Below are 16313 nucleotides of genomic sequence, written 5' to 3' on the forward strand. Positions count from 1 at the left end.
GACTTTCGTGACCAAGCTAATATAAGGCTAACTGTTCTAGCATTGACTGATACACTCACAAACACTTGGATTGCTTTCGCTGTAAAGCATATTTTCAAAATCTGACACGATAGGTGGATTAACAACAAGCTAAACTGTGTTTTGGTATATTTCACTTGTGATTCCATGATTATAAATATTTTTAGGATTATTTTTGAATTAGGTGCTCTGCAATTCAGTGGTTGTTTAGGAACATGATCCCGGTAACGGGATCCGTAGCGTCAAGAAGATTTATTAAGCAATGGCTTTTTTCTGGCCACTCTTCCGTAAAGCACAGCTCTGTGGAGTGTATGGCTTAAAGTGGTCCTATGGACAGATACGCCAATCTCCGCTGTGGAGCTTTGCAATTCCTTCAGTGTTATCTTTGGTCTCTTTGTTGCCTCCCTGATTAATGCCTGGTCTGTGAGTTTTGGTGGGTGGCCCTTTCTTGGCAGGTTGTGGTGCCATATTCTTTCCATTTTTGAATAATGGATTTAATGGTGCTCCGTGGGATGTTCAAAGTTACGGATATTTTCTATAGCCCAATCCTGATCTGTACTTCTCCACAACATTGTCCCTGACCTGTTTGGAGAGCGCCTTGGTCTTCATGGTGCCGCTTGCTGGGTGGTGCCCCTTGCTTAATGGTGTTGCAGACTCTGGTGCCTTTCAGAACAGGTGTATATATACTGAGATCATGTGACACTTAGATTGCACACAGGTGGACTTTATTTAACTAATTATGTGACTTCTGAAGGTAATTGGTTGCACCAGATCTTATTTAGGGGCTTCATATCAAAGGGGGTGAATACCTATGCATGCACCACTTTTCCCTTTTTTAGAATTTTTTGAAACAAGTTCTTTTTTTAATTTCACTTCACCAATTTGGACTATTTTGTGTATGTCCATTACATGAAATCCAAATAAAAATCTATTAAAATTACAGGTTGTAATGCAACAAAATAGGAAAAAAGCCAAGGAGAATGAATACTTTGCAAGGCACTGTACACTCATATGAACACATCTACATTATGAAGTAGGAAACCAAGGCAATGTTACAATTAAAGAAAACCCAATGCTCAGGCTCAAGTACAAAGCAACAACAGGCAATAGGATACATCCACTGTAAGGGGCAAGGGGATAATTTGGAAACAGTTTTCTCTGGAGGGATTTAAACTGAAATAAATACATCTCTTTCTCTCACCACTATTGGACCCCATCCAAGAGCATACTGGGATACTCAGCAATGATGTTCTCAGATCTCTATACAGTGCAGCACACTATTACTGGAATTTACACACAGTTTAAACCCCCTTTCACACACACACACACACACGCATATAACCCCCTACACCAGAGTTTCCCAAACTCGGTTCTCGGGACCCCAAGGGGTGCACGTTTTGGTTTTTGCCCTAACACTACACAGCTGACTCAAATTATCAAAGCTTGATGATTAGTTGATTATCTGTATCAGCTGGGGTCCGATGGACCGAGTTTGGGAAACTCTGGTGTAGGGGGGTGTGTGTGTGTGTGTGTGTGTGTGTGTGTGTGTGTGTGTGTGTGTGTGTGTGTGTGTGTGTGTGTGTGTGTGTGTGTGTGTGTGTGTGTGTGTGTGTGTGTGTGTGTGTGTGTGTGTGTGTGTGTGTGTGTGTGTGGGGAAGGGGGTTTAAACTGAGGCCAGTACAGTGCCACTGACACGGCACGCTACCAAAGCCTGTGGGCTCTCCTTCACCGTGGCTAACGTGAGTAAAACATTTAAACGTGTTAACCCTCGCAAGGCTGGCAGCCCAGACGGCAGAGCATGTGCAGACCGGCTGGCTGGTGTGTTCACGGACATATTCAATCAATCCCTATCCCAGTCTGCTGTGCCCACATGCTTCAAGATGGCCACCATTGTTCCTGTTCCCAAGAAAGCTAAGGTAACTGAACTAAATGGCTATCGCCCCGTAGCACTCACTTCTGTCATCATGAAGTGATTTGAGAGACTAGTCAAAAATCATATCACCTCTACCTGATACCCTAGACCCACTCCAATTAGCTTACCGCTCCAATAGGTCCACAGACGACGCAATCGCCATCACATTGCACACTGCCCTAACCCACCTGGACAAGAGGAATATCTATGTAAGAATGCTGTTRATTAACTACAGCTCAACATTTTACACCAAAGTACCCTCCAAACTCGTCATTAAGCTGGAGGCCCTGGGTCTCAAACCCGCACTGTGCAACTGAGTCCTGGACTTTCTGACGGCCGCCCCCAGGTGGTTAGGGTAGGAAACAACATCTCCACCCCGCAGATTCTCAACACTGGGGCCCCACAAAGGTGCATTCTCAGCCCTCTCCTGTACTCCCTGTTCACCCATGACTGCATGGCCATGCACGCCTCCAACTCAATCATCAAGTTTGCAGACGACACTACAYTGATAAGCTTGATTACAAACAACGACCGGACAGCCTACAGGGAGGTGAGGGCCCAAGGAGTGTTGTGTCAGGAAAATAACCTCACACTCAATGTCAACAAAACAAAGGAGGTGATCGTGTACTTCGGGAAACAGCAGAGGGAGCAGCCCCCCATCCACATCGACGGGACAGTAGTGGAGAAGGTGGAAAGTTTTAAGTTCCTCGGCCTACACATCACGGACAAACTGAAATGGTCCACCCACACAGATAGCGTGGTGAAGAAAGCGCAACACCACCTCTTCAACCTCAGGAGGCTGAAGAAATTTGGCTTGTCACCTAAAACACTCACAAACTTTACAGATGCACAATCGAGAGCATCCTGTCGGGTTGTATCACCGCCTGGTACAGCAACTGCTGAGCCCAGAAGCGCAAGGCTCTCCAGAGGGTGGTTCGGTCTGCACAACACATCACCGGGGGCAAACTACCTGCCCTCCAGGACACCTACACCACCCGATGTCACAGGAAGGCCAAAAAGATCATCAAGGACAAGAACCACCCGAGCCACTGCCTGTTCACCCCGCTATCATCCAGAAGGAGAGGTCAGTACAGGTGCATCAAAGCTGGGACCGAGAGACTGAAAAACAGCTTCTATTTCAAGGCCATCAGACTGTTAAACAGCCATCACTAACATAGAGTGGCTGCTGCCAACATACAGACTCAAATCTCTTGCCACTTTAATACATTTAATAAATGGATTTAATAAAGGTATCACTAGTCACTTAAATAACGGCACTTTAATAATGTCTACATATCCTACATTACTCTTCTCATATGTCTATACTGTTTTCTATACCATCTACTGCATCTTGCCTATGCCGCACGGCCATCGCTCATCCATATATTTATATGTACATATTCTTATTCATCCCTTTACACTTGTGTGTACAAGGTAGTCGTTGTGAAATTGTTAGATTACTTGTTAGATATTAGTGCACTGTTGGAACTAGAAGCACAAGCATTTCGCTTCACTCGCATTAACATCTGCTAACCATGTGTGTGTGACCAATAACATCTGCTAACCATGTGTGTGTGACCAATAACATCTGCTAACCATGTGTATGTGACCAATAACATCTGCTAACCATGTGTGTGTGACCAATAACATGTTGAATTTGATTTGAAACATGTGTATATTCCAGTAATAGTGTGCTGCACTGTATAGAGATCTGAGAACATCATTCCTGAGTATCCCAGTATGCTCTTGGATGGGTCCAATACACACAGTATAAACCCCCCTACAACACACACACACCGTATAAACCCCCCTACACACACACACACAGTATAAACCCCCCTACAGCACATGGCCAAGCTCCATAGCAGAGTATACATGCCTTACAAGAGCAGAGAGCTGAGGCAGCTGTAGAAATAATCCTTTCCCTCCTCACAGCGGAAAGCATGAGAGCATCACATTGTTAATCCGCTCTGTGTGTGTAACTTGTTCAGTGTGTGCAGTGTTTTATGCAGTGGTTAAATTACGTAAGTAAAAATAAATGATGCTGAGTGTTGGAGTGTGCCCCTGGCTATCCGTAAATGAAAAAAACAAGAAAATTATGCCGTCTGGTTAGCTTAATATAGGAATTTGAAATTATTTATACTTTTTCTTTCAATACTCATTCATATTTTAGCAATTACATTTACTGAGTGACTTTCACTTTTACTTGAGTCATTTTCTATTAAAGGTATGTTTTACTTACTCAACTATGACAATTGGGTCCTTTTTCCACCAATGGTTTAATGTTTGATTCTGTGTATGACTGTCTTGTATTTGTAAGTGAATCTGAGCCACTTGAAGCTCTTAACTAATGTAAATAGAAAAATGTGCTTTGTGTGTGTACCTCTTGTTTCTCCACCACCAGCCAAGCCACCTGCAGCCCCCCGAAGCCTTTAAAGGGAACCTCTCGTGTCAGCATTTCCCATAGCACCTGGTAACACACACACACACGAGCGCGTACACACACAAGTACACACACACACACCACACAAACACAAGAGCACACACACAAATACAAGAGCGCACACACACATACACACACACACACGAGAGCACACACCACACAACGAGCGCACACAGACACAAGATGATATGCCAGATGTTTTTAAAGGAACCTCTCGTGTCAGCATTTCCCATAGCACCTGGTAACACACACACACAACGAGCGCGTACACACAACACCACGAGCACACACACACACACACAAATACAAGAGCGCACACACACACACACACACAAGCGCACACACACACACACACACAAATACAAGAGCGCACACACACATACACACACACACGAGAGCACACACACACACACGAGCGCACAAAGACACAAGATGATATGCCAGATGTTTTTGCAGTGAAGATTTTGCTGAAAGACCACTTGAGGTAGAACATATCCTCCCACACAGACACACTCACCACTCCGTAGGAGTATGTATCACAGGTCTCTGATACAGGTAGGCTCTGTATGACTTCTGGGGCCATCCAGGGGAAGGTGCCCACCACTGTCATGTGGGTGGTGTGGGACTGGAACTTAGACGCTCCAAAATCACAGATCTGCCAACAGACCAGAGAGAGAGAGAGAGAGAGAGCATTGGGACACTAAGCTACAACATTCTTTTTTTATTTTACTTTTATTTAACCAGGTAGGCTAGTTGAAAACAAGTTCTCATTTACAACTGCGACCTGGCCAAGATAAAGCAAAGCAGTGTGACACAAACAACAACACATGGACATGAGTTACACATGGAATAAACAAACATACAGTCAATAATACAATAGAGAAAGTCTATATACAGTGTGTGCAAATGAGGTAGGATAAGGGAGGTGAGGCAATAAATAGGCTATAGTGGCGAAATGATTACAGTATGGCAAATTAAACACTGAGGTGATAGATGTGCTGAAGATGAGTGTGCAAGTAGCGATACTGGGGTGCAAAGGAGCAAAATAAATAAAATAAATAACAATATGGTGATGAGGTAGTTGGATGGGATATTTACCGATTGGCTATGTACAGGTGAAGTAATAAAGGATGTATAAGTGAAAACACACAATAATTGTTAGACACCCTACTTTATGTACCTTGAGCACCTTGTCTGCTGTCAGTACCACTGTAGTAGGAACAGAGATAAAGGTCAGTCAGTCCACAAGAGGAGCATCCACTTCTAATCATTATGGCATTCCTCACTGTCAAACTATGATTCATTCATCATGATTGGTTTACAATGGAACGTTTTTCTGTAGCAGTAGCAGTGAGGGAAATGTTGGGTTTCCTGGTGGGTAGATACGTTTGGTTGCAGATTGTGTGTGCAGTTGGTTACCGTTTCGTGACTTGAGGTCTCTGTGAATGACTTTGACTGGGGCTTCTGAATGAAGATAGTGCATTCCTATTGGACAGAAACATTAAACATCCTGAGCCACGGACCAATGCCTAACCAACAAAATGTAAACAACTCTGCTAAACAAACAAGTCACTGATCCTCACACCAGAGAAGAATGTGCTCCTGTTGCACTCAGCCAGCTAACTTTGATAAATAACCAGAAATAACTGTTAACTTTCTGATTCATTAAGAAAGCTAAACATACACGCTGAGTGTACAAAACATTAGGAACACCTTCCTAATATTGAGTTGCACCCCCTTTTGCACTCAGAACAGCCTCAATTCGTCAGGGCAGGGACTCTACAATGTGTCGATAGCGTTCCACAGGGATGCTGGCCCATGTTGACTCCAATGCTTCCCACAGTTGTGTGAAGTGGGCTGGATGTTCTTTGGGTGGTGGACCATTCTTGATACACAAGGAAACTGTTTAGTGTGAAAAACCTATCAGCGTTGCAGTTCTTGACTTAAAAAAAACATTAATGGATCGGCGTTCCATCAACAGGACAGTTGTAAATCATTCAGCATGTTATGTCAAGATAGCAGATTTTAGAGTAACAACAAATGTCGGTACATAGAGGTGTCATACATCGGCTGAAAGCTTAAGTTCTTGTTAATATAACTCCACTGTCCAATTTACAGTAGCTAATACTGCGAAGAAATGCCATGCTATTGTTTGAGGAGAGCTCCTAACAAAACAGTTTTTTTCACCACGATAAATTTGATAAATTCACCTCTGAAGGTGAAATGTGTACTTACATTCTGTAATCTTGCTCTGATTTATCATCCAAACCATCCCAGAGATAACATGAAGTGTCATTTTGTTAGATAAAATCCGTTTRCATATCCTAAAAAGGTCCATATAGCATGCACGATCGATGTTGTATATCCACTGTTCAATTTGCAAAGAAAGGAATCTGTGGAAATCTCACCTTAAACGTTGTTTCAACGAGTCAAATCATGTTCATATTTATTCCTCAGAGATCCTAGAAGGTAACAAGACTTCACTATTTCATTAGGGGTGTAGTATATCCTATAGGACACCATATTTTGTCAGAGAGCAATGCCTTCATGGCACGCCGATGACGCGGGCGGCCATCYCTTGAACGACTATCTTTGTCAAATAAGCACCAATCGGGGTCAAACAAAGCTAGCTAGATAGCCAATGAGCTGGGCTTTACGGTAGTATCCGGAAACAATGTATATGTCGTAAATGTAGCTTTTCATCTTGTACGACAGCATMCCTTTTCATTTTGGACAAAAATTGTAAGGATATTCAGAGTTATGAAGTTATGAAAACTTCTTGTTTTGCAAATGTTATACTTATAATATGGCTACTAATACTTGGAAAGCTAAATCAAAATCCAAGTATACAGATTTGACGATATTCTTGCAGAAAAATGGAATATGAATGCGAATGTCACCTTCACGATTTGCTCAAATGTACCTGGGGACTTCATACTAAAAGTCTTGAGAATCAGTCATACTCCAAGTTATCCATCTGAAACTTTGCACATACACTGCTGCCATCTTGTGGACAGTATTGGAATTACAACCAGAGTGATGGCTATAACAGTGACCTTTCTCTTCCATTTCAAAGATGGTGGTAAAAAAACACAGGTTGGTTTTCTTTTCTTRTACCAGATCTATTGTGTTATATTCTCCTACATTCAATTCACATTTCCACAAACTTCAAAGTGTTTCCTTTCAAATGGTAACAAGAATATGCATATCTCTGTGTTGTTGTCTGTTCACACTGCTATGCTTTATCTTGGCCAGGTCGCAGTTGTAAATGTGAAATTGTTCTCAACTAGTCTACCTGGTTAAATAAAGGTGAAATAAAAAATAAATAAAAATATCCTTGCTTCAGGGCCTGAGCTACAGGCAGTTAGATTTGGGTATGTCATTTAGGCGAAAATTGAAAAAAAGGGGGCTATCCCTATTAACCTCTAATTCCTCCCAAATCCGGATCCGGGAGCACCCCCCACAGTAAAAAAGCTGACTAGCATAGCCTAGCATAGCGTCACAAGTAAATACTATTTACATCTAAATATCATTAAATCACAAGTCCAAGACACCAGATGAAAGATACACATCTTYWGAATCCAGCCATCATTTCTGATTTTTAAAATGTTTTACAGGGAAGACACAATATGTAAATCTATTAGCTAACCACGTTAGCAAAAGACACCACTTTTTTTACTCCACCAGTTTTTTACTCCATCAGTAGCTATCACAAATTCGACCAAATAAAGATATATATAGCCACTAACCAAGAAACAACTTCATAAGATGACAGTCTGATAACATATTTATTGTATAGCATATGTTTTTTCAGAAAAATGTGCATATTTCAGGTATAAATCACAGTTCTACATCTGTCTCTTATACACATCTAGATGTGTATAAGAGACAGTGTCAGTCCTGTAACATCATATTACACAATGCATATAGGTTTTGTTCGAAAATGTGCATATTTAGCAGCACAAATCGTGGTTATACAATGTGATCAGTGGCAACAGGTCATGCATTCTGGCCGGCGCCATCTTGGAAAGGCACCTAATCTAATCAATAAATAATCGTAAACTTGACAAAAAAATACAGGTTGGACAGCAAATGAAAGATGCATTAGTTATTAATGCAACCGCTGAGTTAGATTTTTAAAATTAACGTTACTAGACATACAGTGTGCGTTACAGCCAGACTAGTGCCGCAATAATGGCGGACAAATCCGTTTACATTTTACCACATAAATACGGAATAACATCATAAATAGCTCTTACTTTTGGACGAGCTTCCATCAGAATCTTGGGCAAGTGGTCCTTTGTCCAATAGAATCGTTGCTTGGTTGTAAAACGTAGTCTTCAACTTCGGAATTAGCAGCTAACAATAGCTATGTGGCCACAACATGCCCAAATGTTCAAAACGCAATACTAAGGAAATTCCGAAAATAGCAATATACTCGCATAAACTGATATAACTCGGTTTAAAATAACTTCGTTATGATGCTTCTAACACCTATATCGAATTAAATTACAGACGGATATATCTAAGGTCGATAACTGAGCGTTTCAAAATGCCATCCTGAGGTCTTGCTTTGCGCAATGACGAACGTCGAAAAGAGAGCTCCCTTCGTTCCTTGGCCTTTTATAAGCTCTGAGAACTACGTAGAAACTCCATTCCACTTCTCATTGGTTACTGACATTCAGGGGAAGGCGGGTGCAGTTCATGTCGACCCATAGGATACATACAGAGCTTTAAACTGATCTGAGAACAGAGCCTCGTTTTCAGACCTTCGCAGTTCCTGTCATGAATTTCGCTGCAGAAAGAGTTCTGGTTCACCCACAGACATAATTCAAACGGTTTTAGAAACTAGAGATTGTTTTCTATCCAATAGTAATAATAATATGCATATTGTACGAGCAAGAATTGAGTACGAGGCAGTTTAATTTGGGAACGATAAATGTCCAAGTTGAAACAGCACCCCCTGTAGTGTCAAGAGGTTTTAAACCAGTGCGCCTAGCACCTACTACCATACCCCGTTCAAAGGCATCTAAATATTTTGTCTTGCCCATTCACACTCTGAAWTGCACACATACACAATCCATTGTTTCAAGGCTTAACAATCATTCTTTAACCTGTCTGTCTCCTCCCCTTCATCTATACAGATTGAAGTGGATTTAACAAGTTACCCTAATAAGGGATCATAGCTTTCACCTGTATTCACCTGGTATATGTACTGGAAAGAGCAGTTCCTGATGTGTTGTAAGCTCAGTGTATAGGCTATGTGTTTTTGGTTGTTAAGTCAAATAGACCATGCAGGTTTCAAGCTTATCTTTCTAAAAAATTTAAAGATATTTCAGAATATACAGGCAAGCTAGCTGGCTAACTCATTGATCCCGCTTTGTAGTATACCCTTCAAGAAGACAGAACTCAACCAGACAGTTTATTTAGCTAAGGGTGCTCTACAGTCGAGACTTGGTGGAACTAGAATACTAAGCGTACTCTGGGACAGTGGTTCTCAAACCTCTCCAGACATTTCACAATTTTGTTGTAGCTCTGAACTAGCTATCCTGATTCACCTATTCAAGGGCTTGATGATTAGTTGAATCTGGTGTGCTAGCTCTGGAATATATKAAATCCATAGAACCACTGTTCTAGGAGCAGGGAAACGTGTTTAATTAAAACTATGTCTGTCTTTACCTTTGGCTATCTCCATGGCCCAGGTCATGATCTGTTCCATGTCCATCTCCTTACTCTGCTCACTGGACAGGTACTCATACAGAGAACCTCCGCCTGCATACTCTGGAGAGGAAATACAATTATGTTGTTTTTTTATAATGTACACCTCTGTTCCAAAGTTTAGGCTCACTTAGAAATGTCCTTGTTTTTGAAAGAAAAGCTAATTTTTTGTCCATTTAAAATAACATAAAATTGATCAGAAATACAGTGTAGAACTTGGATTAGCTAACATAACGTACCATTGGAACACAGGAGTGATGGTTGCTGATAATGGGCCTCTGTGCGCCTATGTAGACATTCCATTAAAAATCAGCCGTTTCCAGCTACAATAGTCATTTACAACATTAARAATGTCTACACTGTATTTCTGATCAATTGTATGTTATTTTAATGGAGAAAACATTTAGCTTTTCTTTCAAAAACAAGAACATTTCCAAGTGACCCCAAACTTTTGAACGGTAGTGTATTTCTGCAACTCAAGACACTTTGTAAGAATTGTACAGTACAGTGGAGTGTAGAAAAACACACAGACACAATCATATACATTCACACACACYGGCACACACACAGAGAGAACAGGGGTTGAGATCGTCCAACAGTCTTCCTACTGTCACTCACAACCTGAACTCATAACGACTTGAGAAACGCCAAACATAGCTTAGCACCTCAGGCTCACACACACACACACACACTTGGTAGTGGGTTCTGTAAGTCATTATAATGGGCAGGGCTGTCACAGAGCTTATGTCCTGCCAGGAAATACAACACACACAGTCTGTGGCCTAAACATTGATCCTCAACCTGTTGTGGTTCCATATCCATTGGCGAGTGTATGAGGAAAATACACACACACACACACACACACACACACACACACACACACACACACACACACACACACACACACACACACACACACACACACACACACACACACACACACACACACACACACACACACACACACACACACACACACACACACACACAACACCTGACTGTGACGATTCCATAGTTGGGGGACTCCAGTACGGCTCCATAGAACTGAATGATGTTCTTATGACTGAGAATACTCAGAATCTCAGCCTAGAGTGGGGGGGGGGGGGGGGGTTGGTAGGGCGGAGACAGCATGAGTGTGTACTGTATGCATCACAGGAGGCTGCGGAGGGATTTGGCTCATAATAATGACAGGACTGGAATGGTATCAAACACCTGGAGCCCACGTGTTTGATGTGTTCAATAACATTCCATTTATTCTGTTCCAGCCATTATTATGAGCATGTTTTCCCCAATAAGGTGCCACCAGCCGCCTGTGGTGTGCACAGTATATACTTACTATAGGTGTACTGTATATGCAAAGGATATTGATCACTCTGATATAAGTGATCTGAGGGATGTACACAATGTTTTTCTGCTATGCATGTCTGTACCATATTAACTTTTTCACACTCTAAGGTTAGGGTCAGAGCACCTAGCAACACAACGTCAACATGGCAAACATGCTATCAATCAACTCACGAACAGGCAATATCTACTATAGAACACAGACATTTTGTATCAACCTTTTACTAGATAGAGTCATTGAAAAAGCTACTATAATACAATCCCACTGTTTTCAAACCAAACATCAAGGCTACAGCTCCACAAAGACGAATTAATGTGCATGTGTGCACGTGCACGGGCACGTGCATGTGTGCATGCATGGATGTGTGTGTGAGTGAGTGTGTGCATGTGCGTGTGTTTAGAAGTGCCCCGGCCCCTGCCAGTACATGTCTCAACAGTTATTCACCCATCAAGGGAGAAAGTCAGGCAGTGTAATGACAGTGTCACAGCCAGGCTAGGTCACCATAACCCATGGTTTTCTGCTGGGTCGGGAACTCTGGGTCGGGAATTGTGGCAGGAAATAGTGTTTTGTTCATTGTGTGGGCCACATAGTTTGTTTGGGAATCACTGAACAGCAGTATCACACCAGAGAAACACATAGTCCATACAATATCTCACAGAATAGGAGGAAGAGAAGAAGAAGCCTATGTTATTAACAAATGCTGTACTCCACAATGATAGGAAGAGGAGAGGTACAGGTAACAGCAGAGGGAACAGCAGAGGGAACAGCAGAGGGAACAGCAGAGGGAACAGGAGAAGGAACAGCAGAGGGAACAGCAGAGGGAACCGGAGAGGGAGCAGCAGAGGGAACAGGAGAGGGAACAGGAGAGGGAACAGGAGAGGGAAGAGGAGAGGGAACAGCAGAGGGAACAGGAGAGGGAACAGCAGAGGGGACAGGAGAGAGAACAGCAGAGGGAACATGAGAGGGAACATGAGAGGGAACATGAGAGGGAACAGGAGATGGAACAGGAGAGGGAACAGGAGAGGGAAGTGTGTCTCTCCTACCTCAGTCTCAATCTTGAGTAGTTTCTTCACAGCGACTTCTTTATCCTGAGATATCCAGTGTGCTCGGTACACAGTCCCAAAGCTGCCCCCTCCACAGTTCTCATAGAACCGCAGGTCCTCATGTTTAATCTGGACAAACGAGGCACCCAGAGACGACATGGTTGACAGACACTCGACGACAGCCGCTCTGAGTAAACAGAGCAATCTGAGAGGGGAGGGAACAGAGAGAGAGAGGGAACAGAAAGAGAGAGGGAAAGGGTCTGAGAGAGGGAGAGAAAGTTTAATCACACACACCTGATAGCAGAATGGACTCAAAGAGCGAGAGAGAGAGCAGACAGAGGGAGAGCAGACAGAGAGAGAAAGAGAACAGACACACAGAGAGAAAAGACACAGAGATAGAGACAGAGAGCGCAGACAGACAGAGAGAGAGAGAGAGAGAGAGAGAGAGAGAGAGAGAGAGAGAGAGAGAGAGAGAGAGAGAGAGAGAGAGAGAGAGAGAGAGAGAGAGAGAGAGAGAGAGAGAGAGAGAGAGAGAGAGAGAGAGAAGGGAAGAGGGAGAGAGGGAGAGAGGAGAGAGATAGAGAGAGAGAGAGAGAGAGAGAGAGAGAGAGAGAGAGAGAGAGAGAGAGAGAGAGAGAGAGAGAGAGAGAGAGAGAGAGAGAGAGAAACCCCTAGACAACATCCGCTGAAATGGCAGAGCGCGAAATTCTAAAATATTTTTTGGAAATATTTAACTTTCAGACAAGAGCAATACACCAAATTAAAGCTTAGCTTCGTGTTATCTAGCCACCTTGTCTGATTTCAAAAAGGCTTTACAGCGAAAGCACACCATTCGATTATGTTAGGTCAGCGCCTAGTCACAGAAAAACATACAGACATTTTCCAGCCAAAGAGAGGAGTCACAAAAGGCAGAAATAGAGATAAAATGAATCACTAACCTTTGATGATCTTCATCAGATGGCACTCATAGGACTTCATGTTACACAACACATGTATGTTTTGTTCGATAAAGTTCATATTTATATCCAATAATCTCAGTTTACATTGGCACGTTATGTTCAGTAATGTTGTGCCTCGAAAACATCCAGAGAATTTGCAGAGAGCCACATCAATTTACAGAAATACTCATCATAAACTTTGATAAAAGATACAAGCGTTATGCATAGAATGAAAGATATACTTCTCCTTAATGCAACCGCTGTGACAGATTTCAAAAAAGCTTTACGGAAAAAGCACACCATGCTATAATCTGAGTACAGCGCTAAGCCACAAATACAAGCCATACAGATACCCGCCATGTTGTGGAGTCAGTAAAAGTCAGAAATAGCGTTATAAATATTCACTTACCTTTGATGATCTTCATCAGAATGCACTCCCAGGAATCCCAGTTCCACAATAAATGTTCGTTTTGTTCGATAAAGTTCATCTTTATGTCCAAATACCTCCTTTTTGTTAGCGCGTTTAGTTCACCAATCGAAATGCACGAGGCGTGGGCAAGTCCAGATGAAAGTCCAGACAAAAAGCCAAAAAAGTTATATTACAGTTCGTAGAAACATGTCAAACGATGTAGAGAATCAATCTTTAGGATGTTTTTATCATAAATCTTCAATAATGTTTCAACCTGACAATTCCTTTATCTTTAGAAATGAAAAGGAACGCAGCTCGCGCTCACGGCCGCACGCGAGACTTAGCTCATGGCATTCTGCCAGACCCCTTAGTCAAACAGCTCTTATTCGCTCCCCCTTCATAGAAGCCTGAAACAAGGTTGTAAAGACTGTTGACATCTAGTGGAAGCCTTAGGAAGTGCAATATGACCCCATAGATACTGTATATTCGAAACGGCAATGYCTTGAAAAACTACAAACCTCAGATTTCCCACTTGCTGGTTGGATTTTTCTCAGGTTTTCGCCTGCCATGTGAGTTCTGTTATACTCAGACATCATTCCATCAGTTGTAGAGACTTCAGAGTGTTTTCTATCCAAATCTACCAATAATACGCATATATTAGCTTCTGGGCCTGAGTAGTAGGCAGTTTACTCTGGGCACGCTTTTCATCCGAACGTGAAAATGCTGCCCCCTATTCCAAACAGGTTTTAATCACATTCTGCTCTCTGCCTGTTATCCCCTTTCCCGGTCATTGTATGTGGTGTTTGTTCTGTGTGTGACCTGTCCCTTCAAATATGGCTGCTGACATCCAGAGCATTCATGTATGGGTTTATTGCTTCTATAGAAAACACTCCCCCCCCCCCCCTTCACACACAGACACACAGGTCAGAGACAGGGCTAGACAATGAGTCTACTCTAGTTTGACACTCAACCCCGTCTCTCACTCACTCATCAACTAAAACCTCACCACACACACCAGGAACAAGGAGGCAGTGACATCACCAGTCTGGAATGACCATGGTGACATGACAAACCCATAGAGATAGTTAAACCACATTGTATCTGTCCCATCATGGTGTCTGTGAGAGCACGGGCAGCGCCATTGAGACAGTATCCATTTTGAAGTAGTACATTTTCTTCTTCTACTACTTCTATGAGTTGGCAAACAAACAGAAATGAGGCATACTGCCACCTGTAGATGTATTTATTTTTTCTTCACAAAGCAAGGTTGGAGATTTACTGCCACCTGGAGTTATGGAKTGTTTCCTCACTAGTATAATTCATTGGCTGATCCCTCCTGATGACCTGGATGGAATAATGTGATCCTTCCTTAACCCATAGGAGGTCCCCCCCAGTTGACTGGTGAAAGTTCTCAATGGCGCTGCCCATGCTAACACAGGCTTTTGAGCACTAGAGTCCTCTATCTATATGGACCAATCCAGGAATGACCGTGATGACAAAATCAACAGGGGACAGACCAGTTGACATCACTATCAGGGACAAAAACAGTGACCAAATCAGCAATAACCACCAGAATCCGATGCTTTGATTAGATATTTTTATTTACAGTTCAGACAGACTATACGCTCTCAACCCACTGACATCATGATGAGGTAAAACAAGTTCTAGTCCAAGTTAAATATACAGTACCCACATTTACAAAAGGTACATGAAGAAAACACAACTGAGAAAGATGACTGATTTAATTGAATAACAATACGCTACATGAGTTGTGCTTTAATGCAAAAATAAACAACAACTTGAGGACAGTTTTCAGAACACTGGCGTAARAAAGCTAGAGGTTTTGTTTCTCTATATTACTTTATGTAAAGATCTTGGTATTTGTAACATACTTTTTCATATGTGTTACATCTGCTCAAAGTAAGGGACATGATAATCTGTAAATAAGACTTAAAACCTCTAGTTGTAACCTTTTTCAGTTACTTTTTAACTACTTTTTTCTATCTCCATTTAGAGTAACCTTACACGTAACAGAGAAATCAAGAGTCTCTTATCTCTAAATCATCTCTCTTCTATGTGATGTCACAGAGGAGCTGAGGGTTCACTATGATGTCACAGAGGGCAAAGTGTTCTGTATGATTTCACAGAGGGCTGATGGTTCTGTGTGATGTCATAGAGGYCTAAAAATTCCATGTGATGTCATAGACATCTGACTGTTCCATATGATGTCACAGAGGCCCAGTGAAGCCATTTGATGTCATAGCAATGAAGGTTACTTGATCTTACACAGAGGCTCTGTATGATGTCATAGAGGGTAACAACTGCATGGTGGGCAGGCTCAGGTCCTGCGGGGCTCTAGCCTATAAGAGAGTGTTGTCAGGGTCCGTTGTTTGTCAATCACACACAGCTTCCTGACATAACCCCTCACCTCAGCATGGTTCTTATTGGGCTGACACACCTCAGGGTCTGAGAGAGAGAGAAAGTGCG

General features: G+C 42.3%; 2 protein-coding genes across 2 annotated transcripts in view; both read right to left on the reverse strand.

Annotated features, from left to right (window-relative positions):
• LOC112072431 (mitogen-activated protein kinase kinase kinase 20-like) overlaps nt 1-13011 on the reverse strand; it is a 33320-nt gene extending 20309 nt beyond the window's left edge. The window contains exons 1-7 of the mRNA XM_070439797.1: nt 12480-13011; nt 11090-11177; nt 10053-10154; nt 5793-5858; nt 5554-5582; nt 4891-5028; nt 4314-4400 (exon numbers count right to left, since the gene is read on the reverse strand). Of these exons, the coding sequence (XP_070295898.1) occupies nt 4314-4400; nt 4891-5028; nt 5554-5582; nt 5793-5858; nt 10053-10154; nt 11090-11177; nt 12480-12638 (669 nt within the window). The 5' untranslated portion in view covers nt 12639-13011. The remainder of the gene's footprint in view (nt 1-4313; nt 4401-4890; nt 5029-5553; nt 5583-5792; nt 5859-10052; nt 10155-11089; nt 11178-12479) is intronic.
• Nucleotides 13012-15409: 2398 nt separating this feature from the next.
• LOC112072432 (rap guanine nucleotide exchange factor 4-like) overlaps nt 15410-16313 on the reverse strand; it is a 28758-nt gene continuing 27854 nt past the window's right edge. Inside the window, exon 24 of the mRNA XM_070439796.1 lies at nt 15410-16298. Coding sequence (XP_070295897.1) covers nt 16165-16298 — 134 coding nt within the window. The 3' untranslated portion in view covers nt 15410-16164. The remainder of the gene's footprint in view (nt 16299-16313) is intronic.

Source organism: Salvelinus sp. IW2-2015, unplaced genomic scaffold (assembly GCF_002910315.2).
Source record: "Salvelinus sp. IW2-2015 unplaced genomic scaffold, ASM291031v2 Un_scaffold1926, whole genome shotgun sequence".
Lineage (NCBI taxonomy): Eukaryota > Metazoa > Chordata > Actinopteri > Salmoniformes > Salmonidae > Salvelinus > Salvelinus sp. IW2-2015.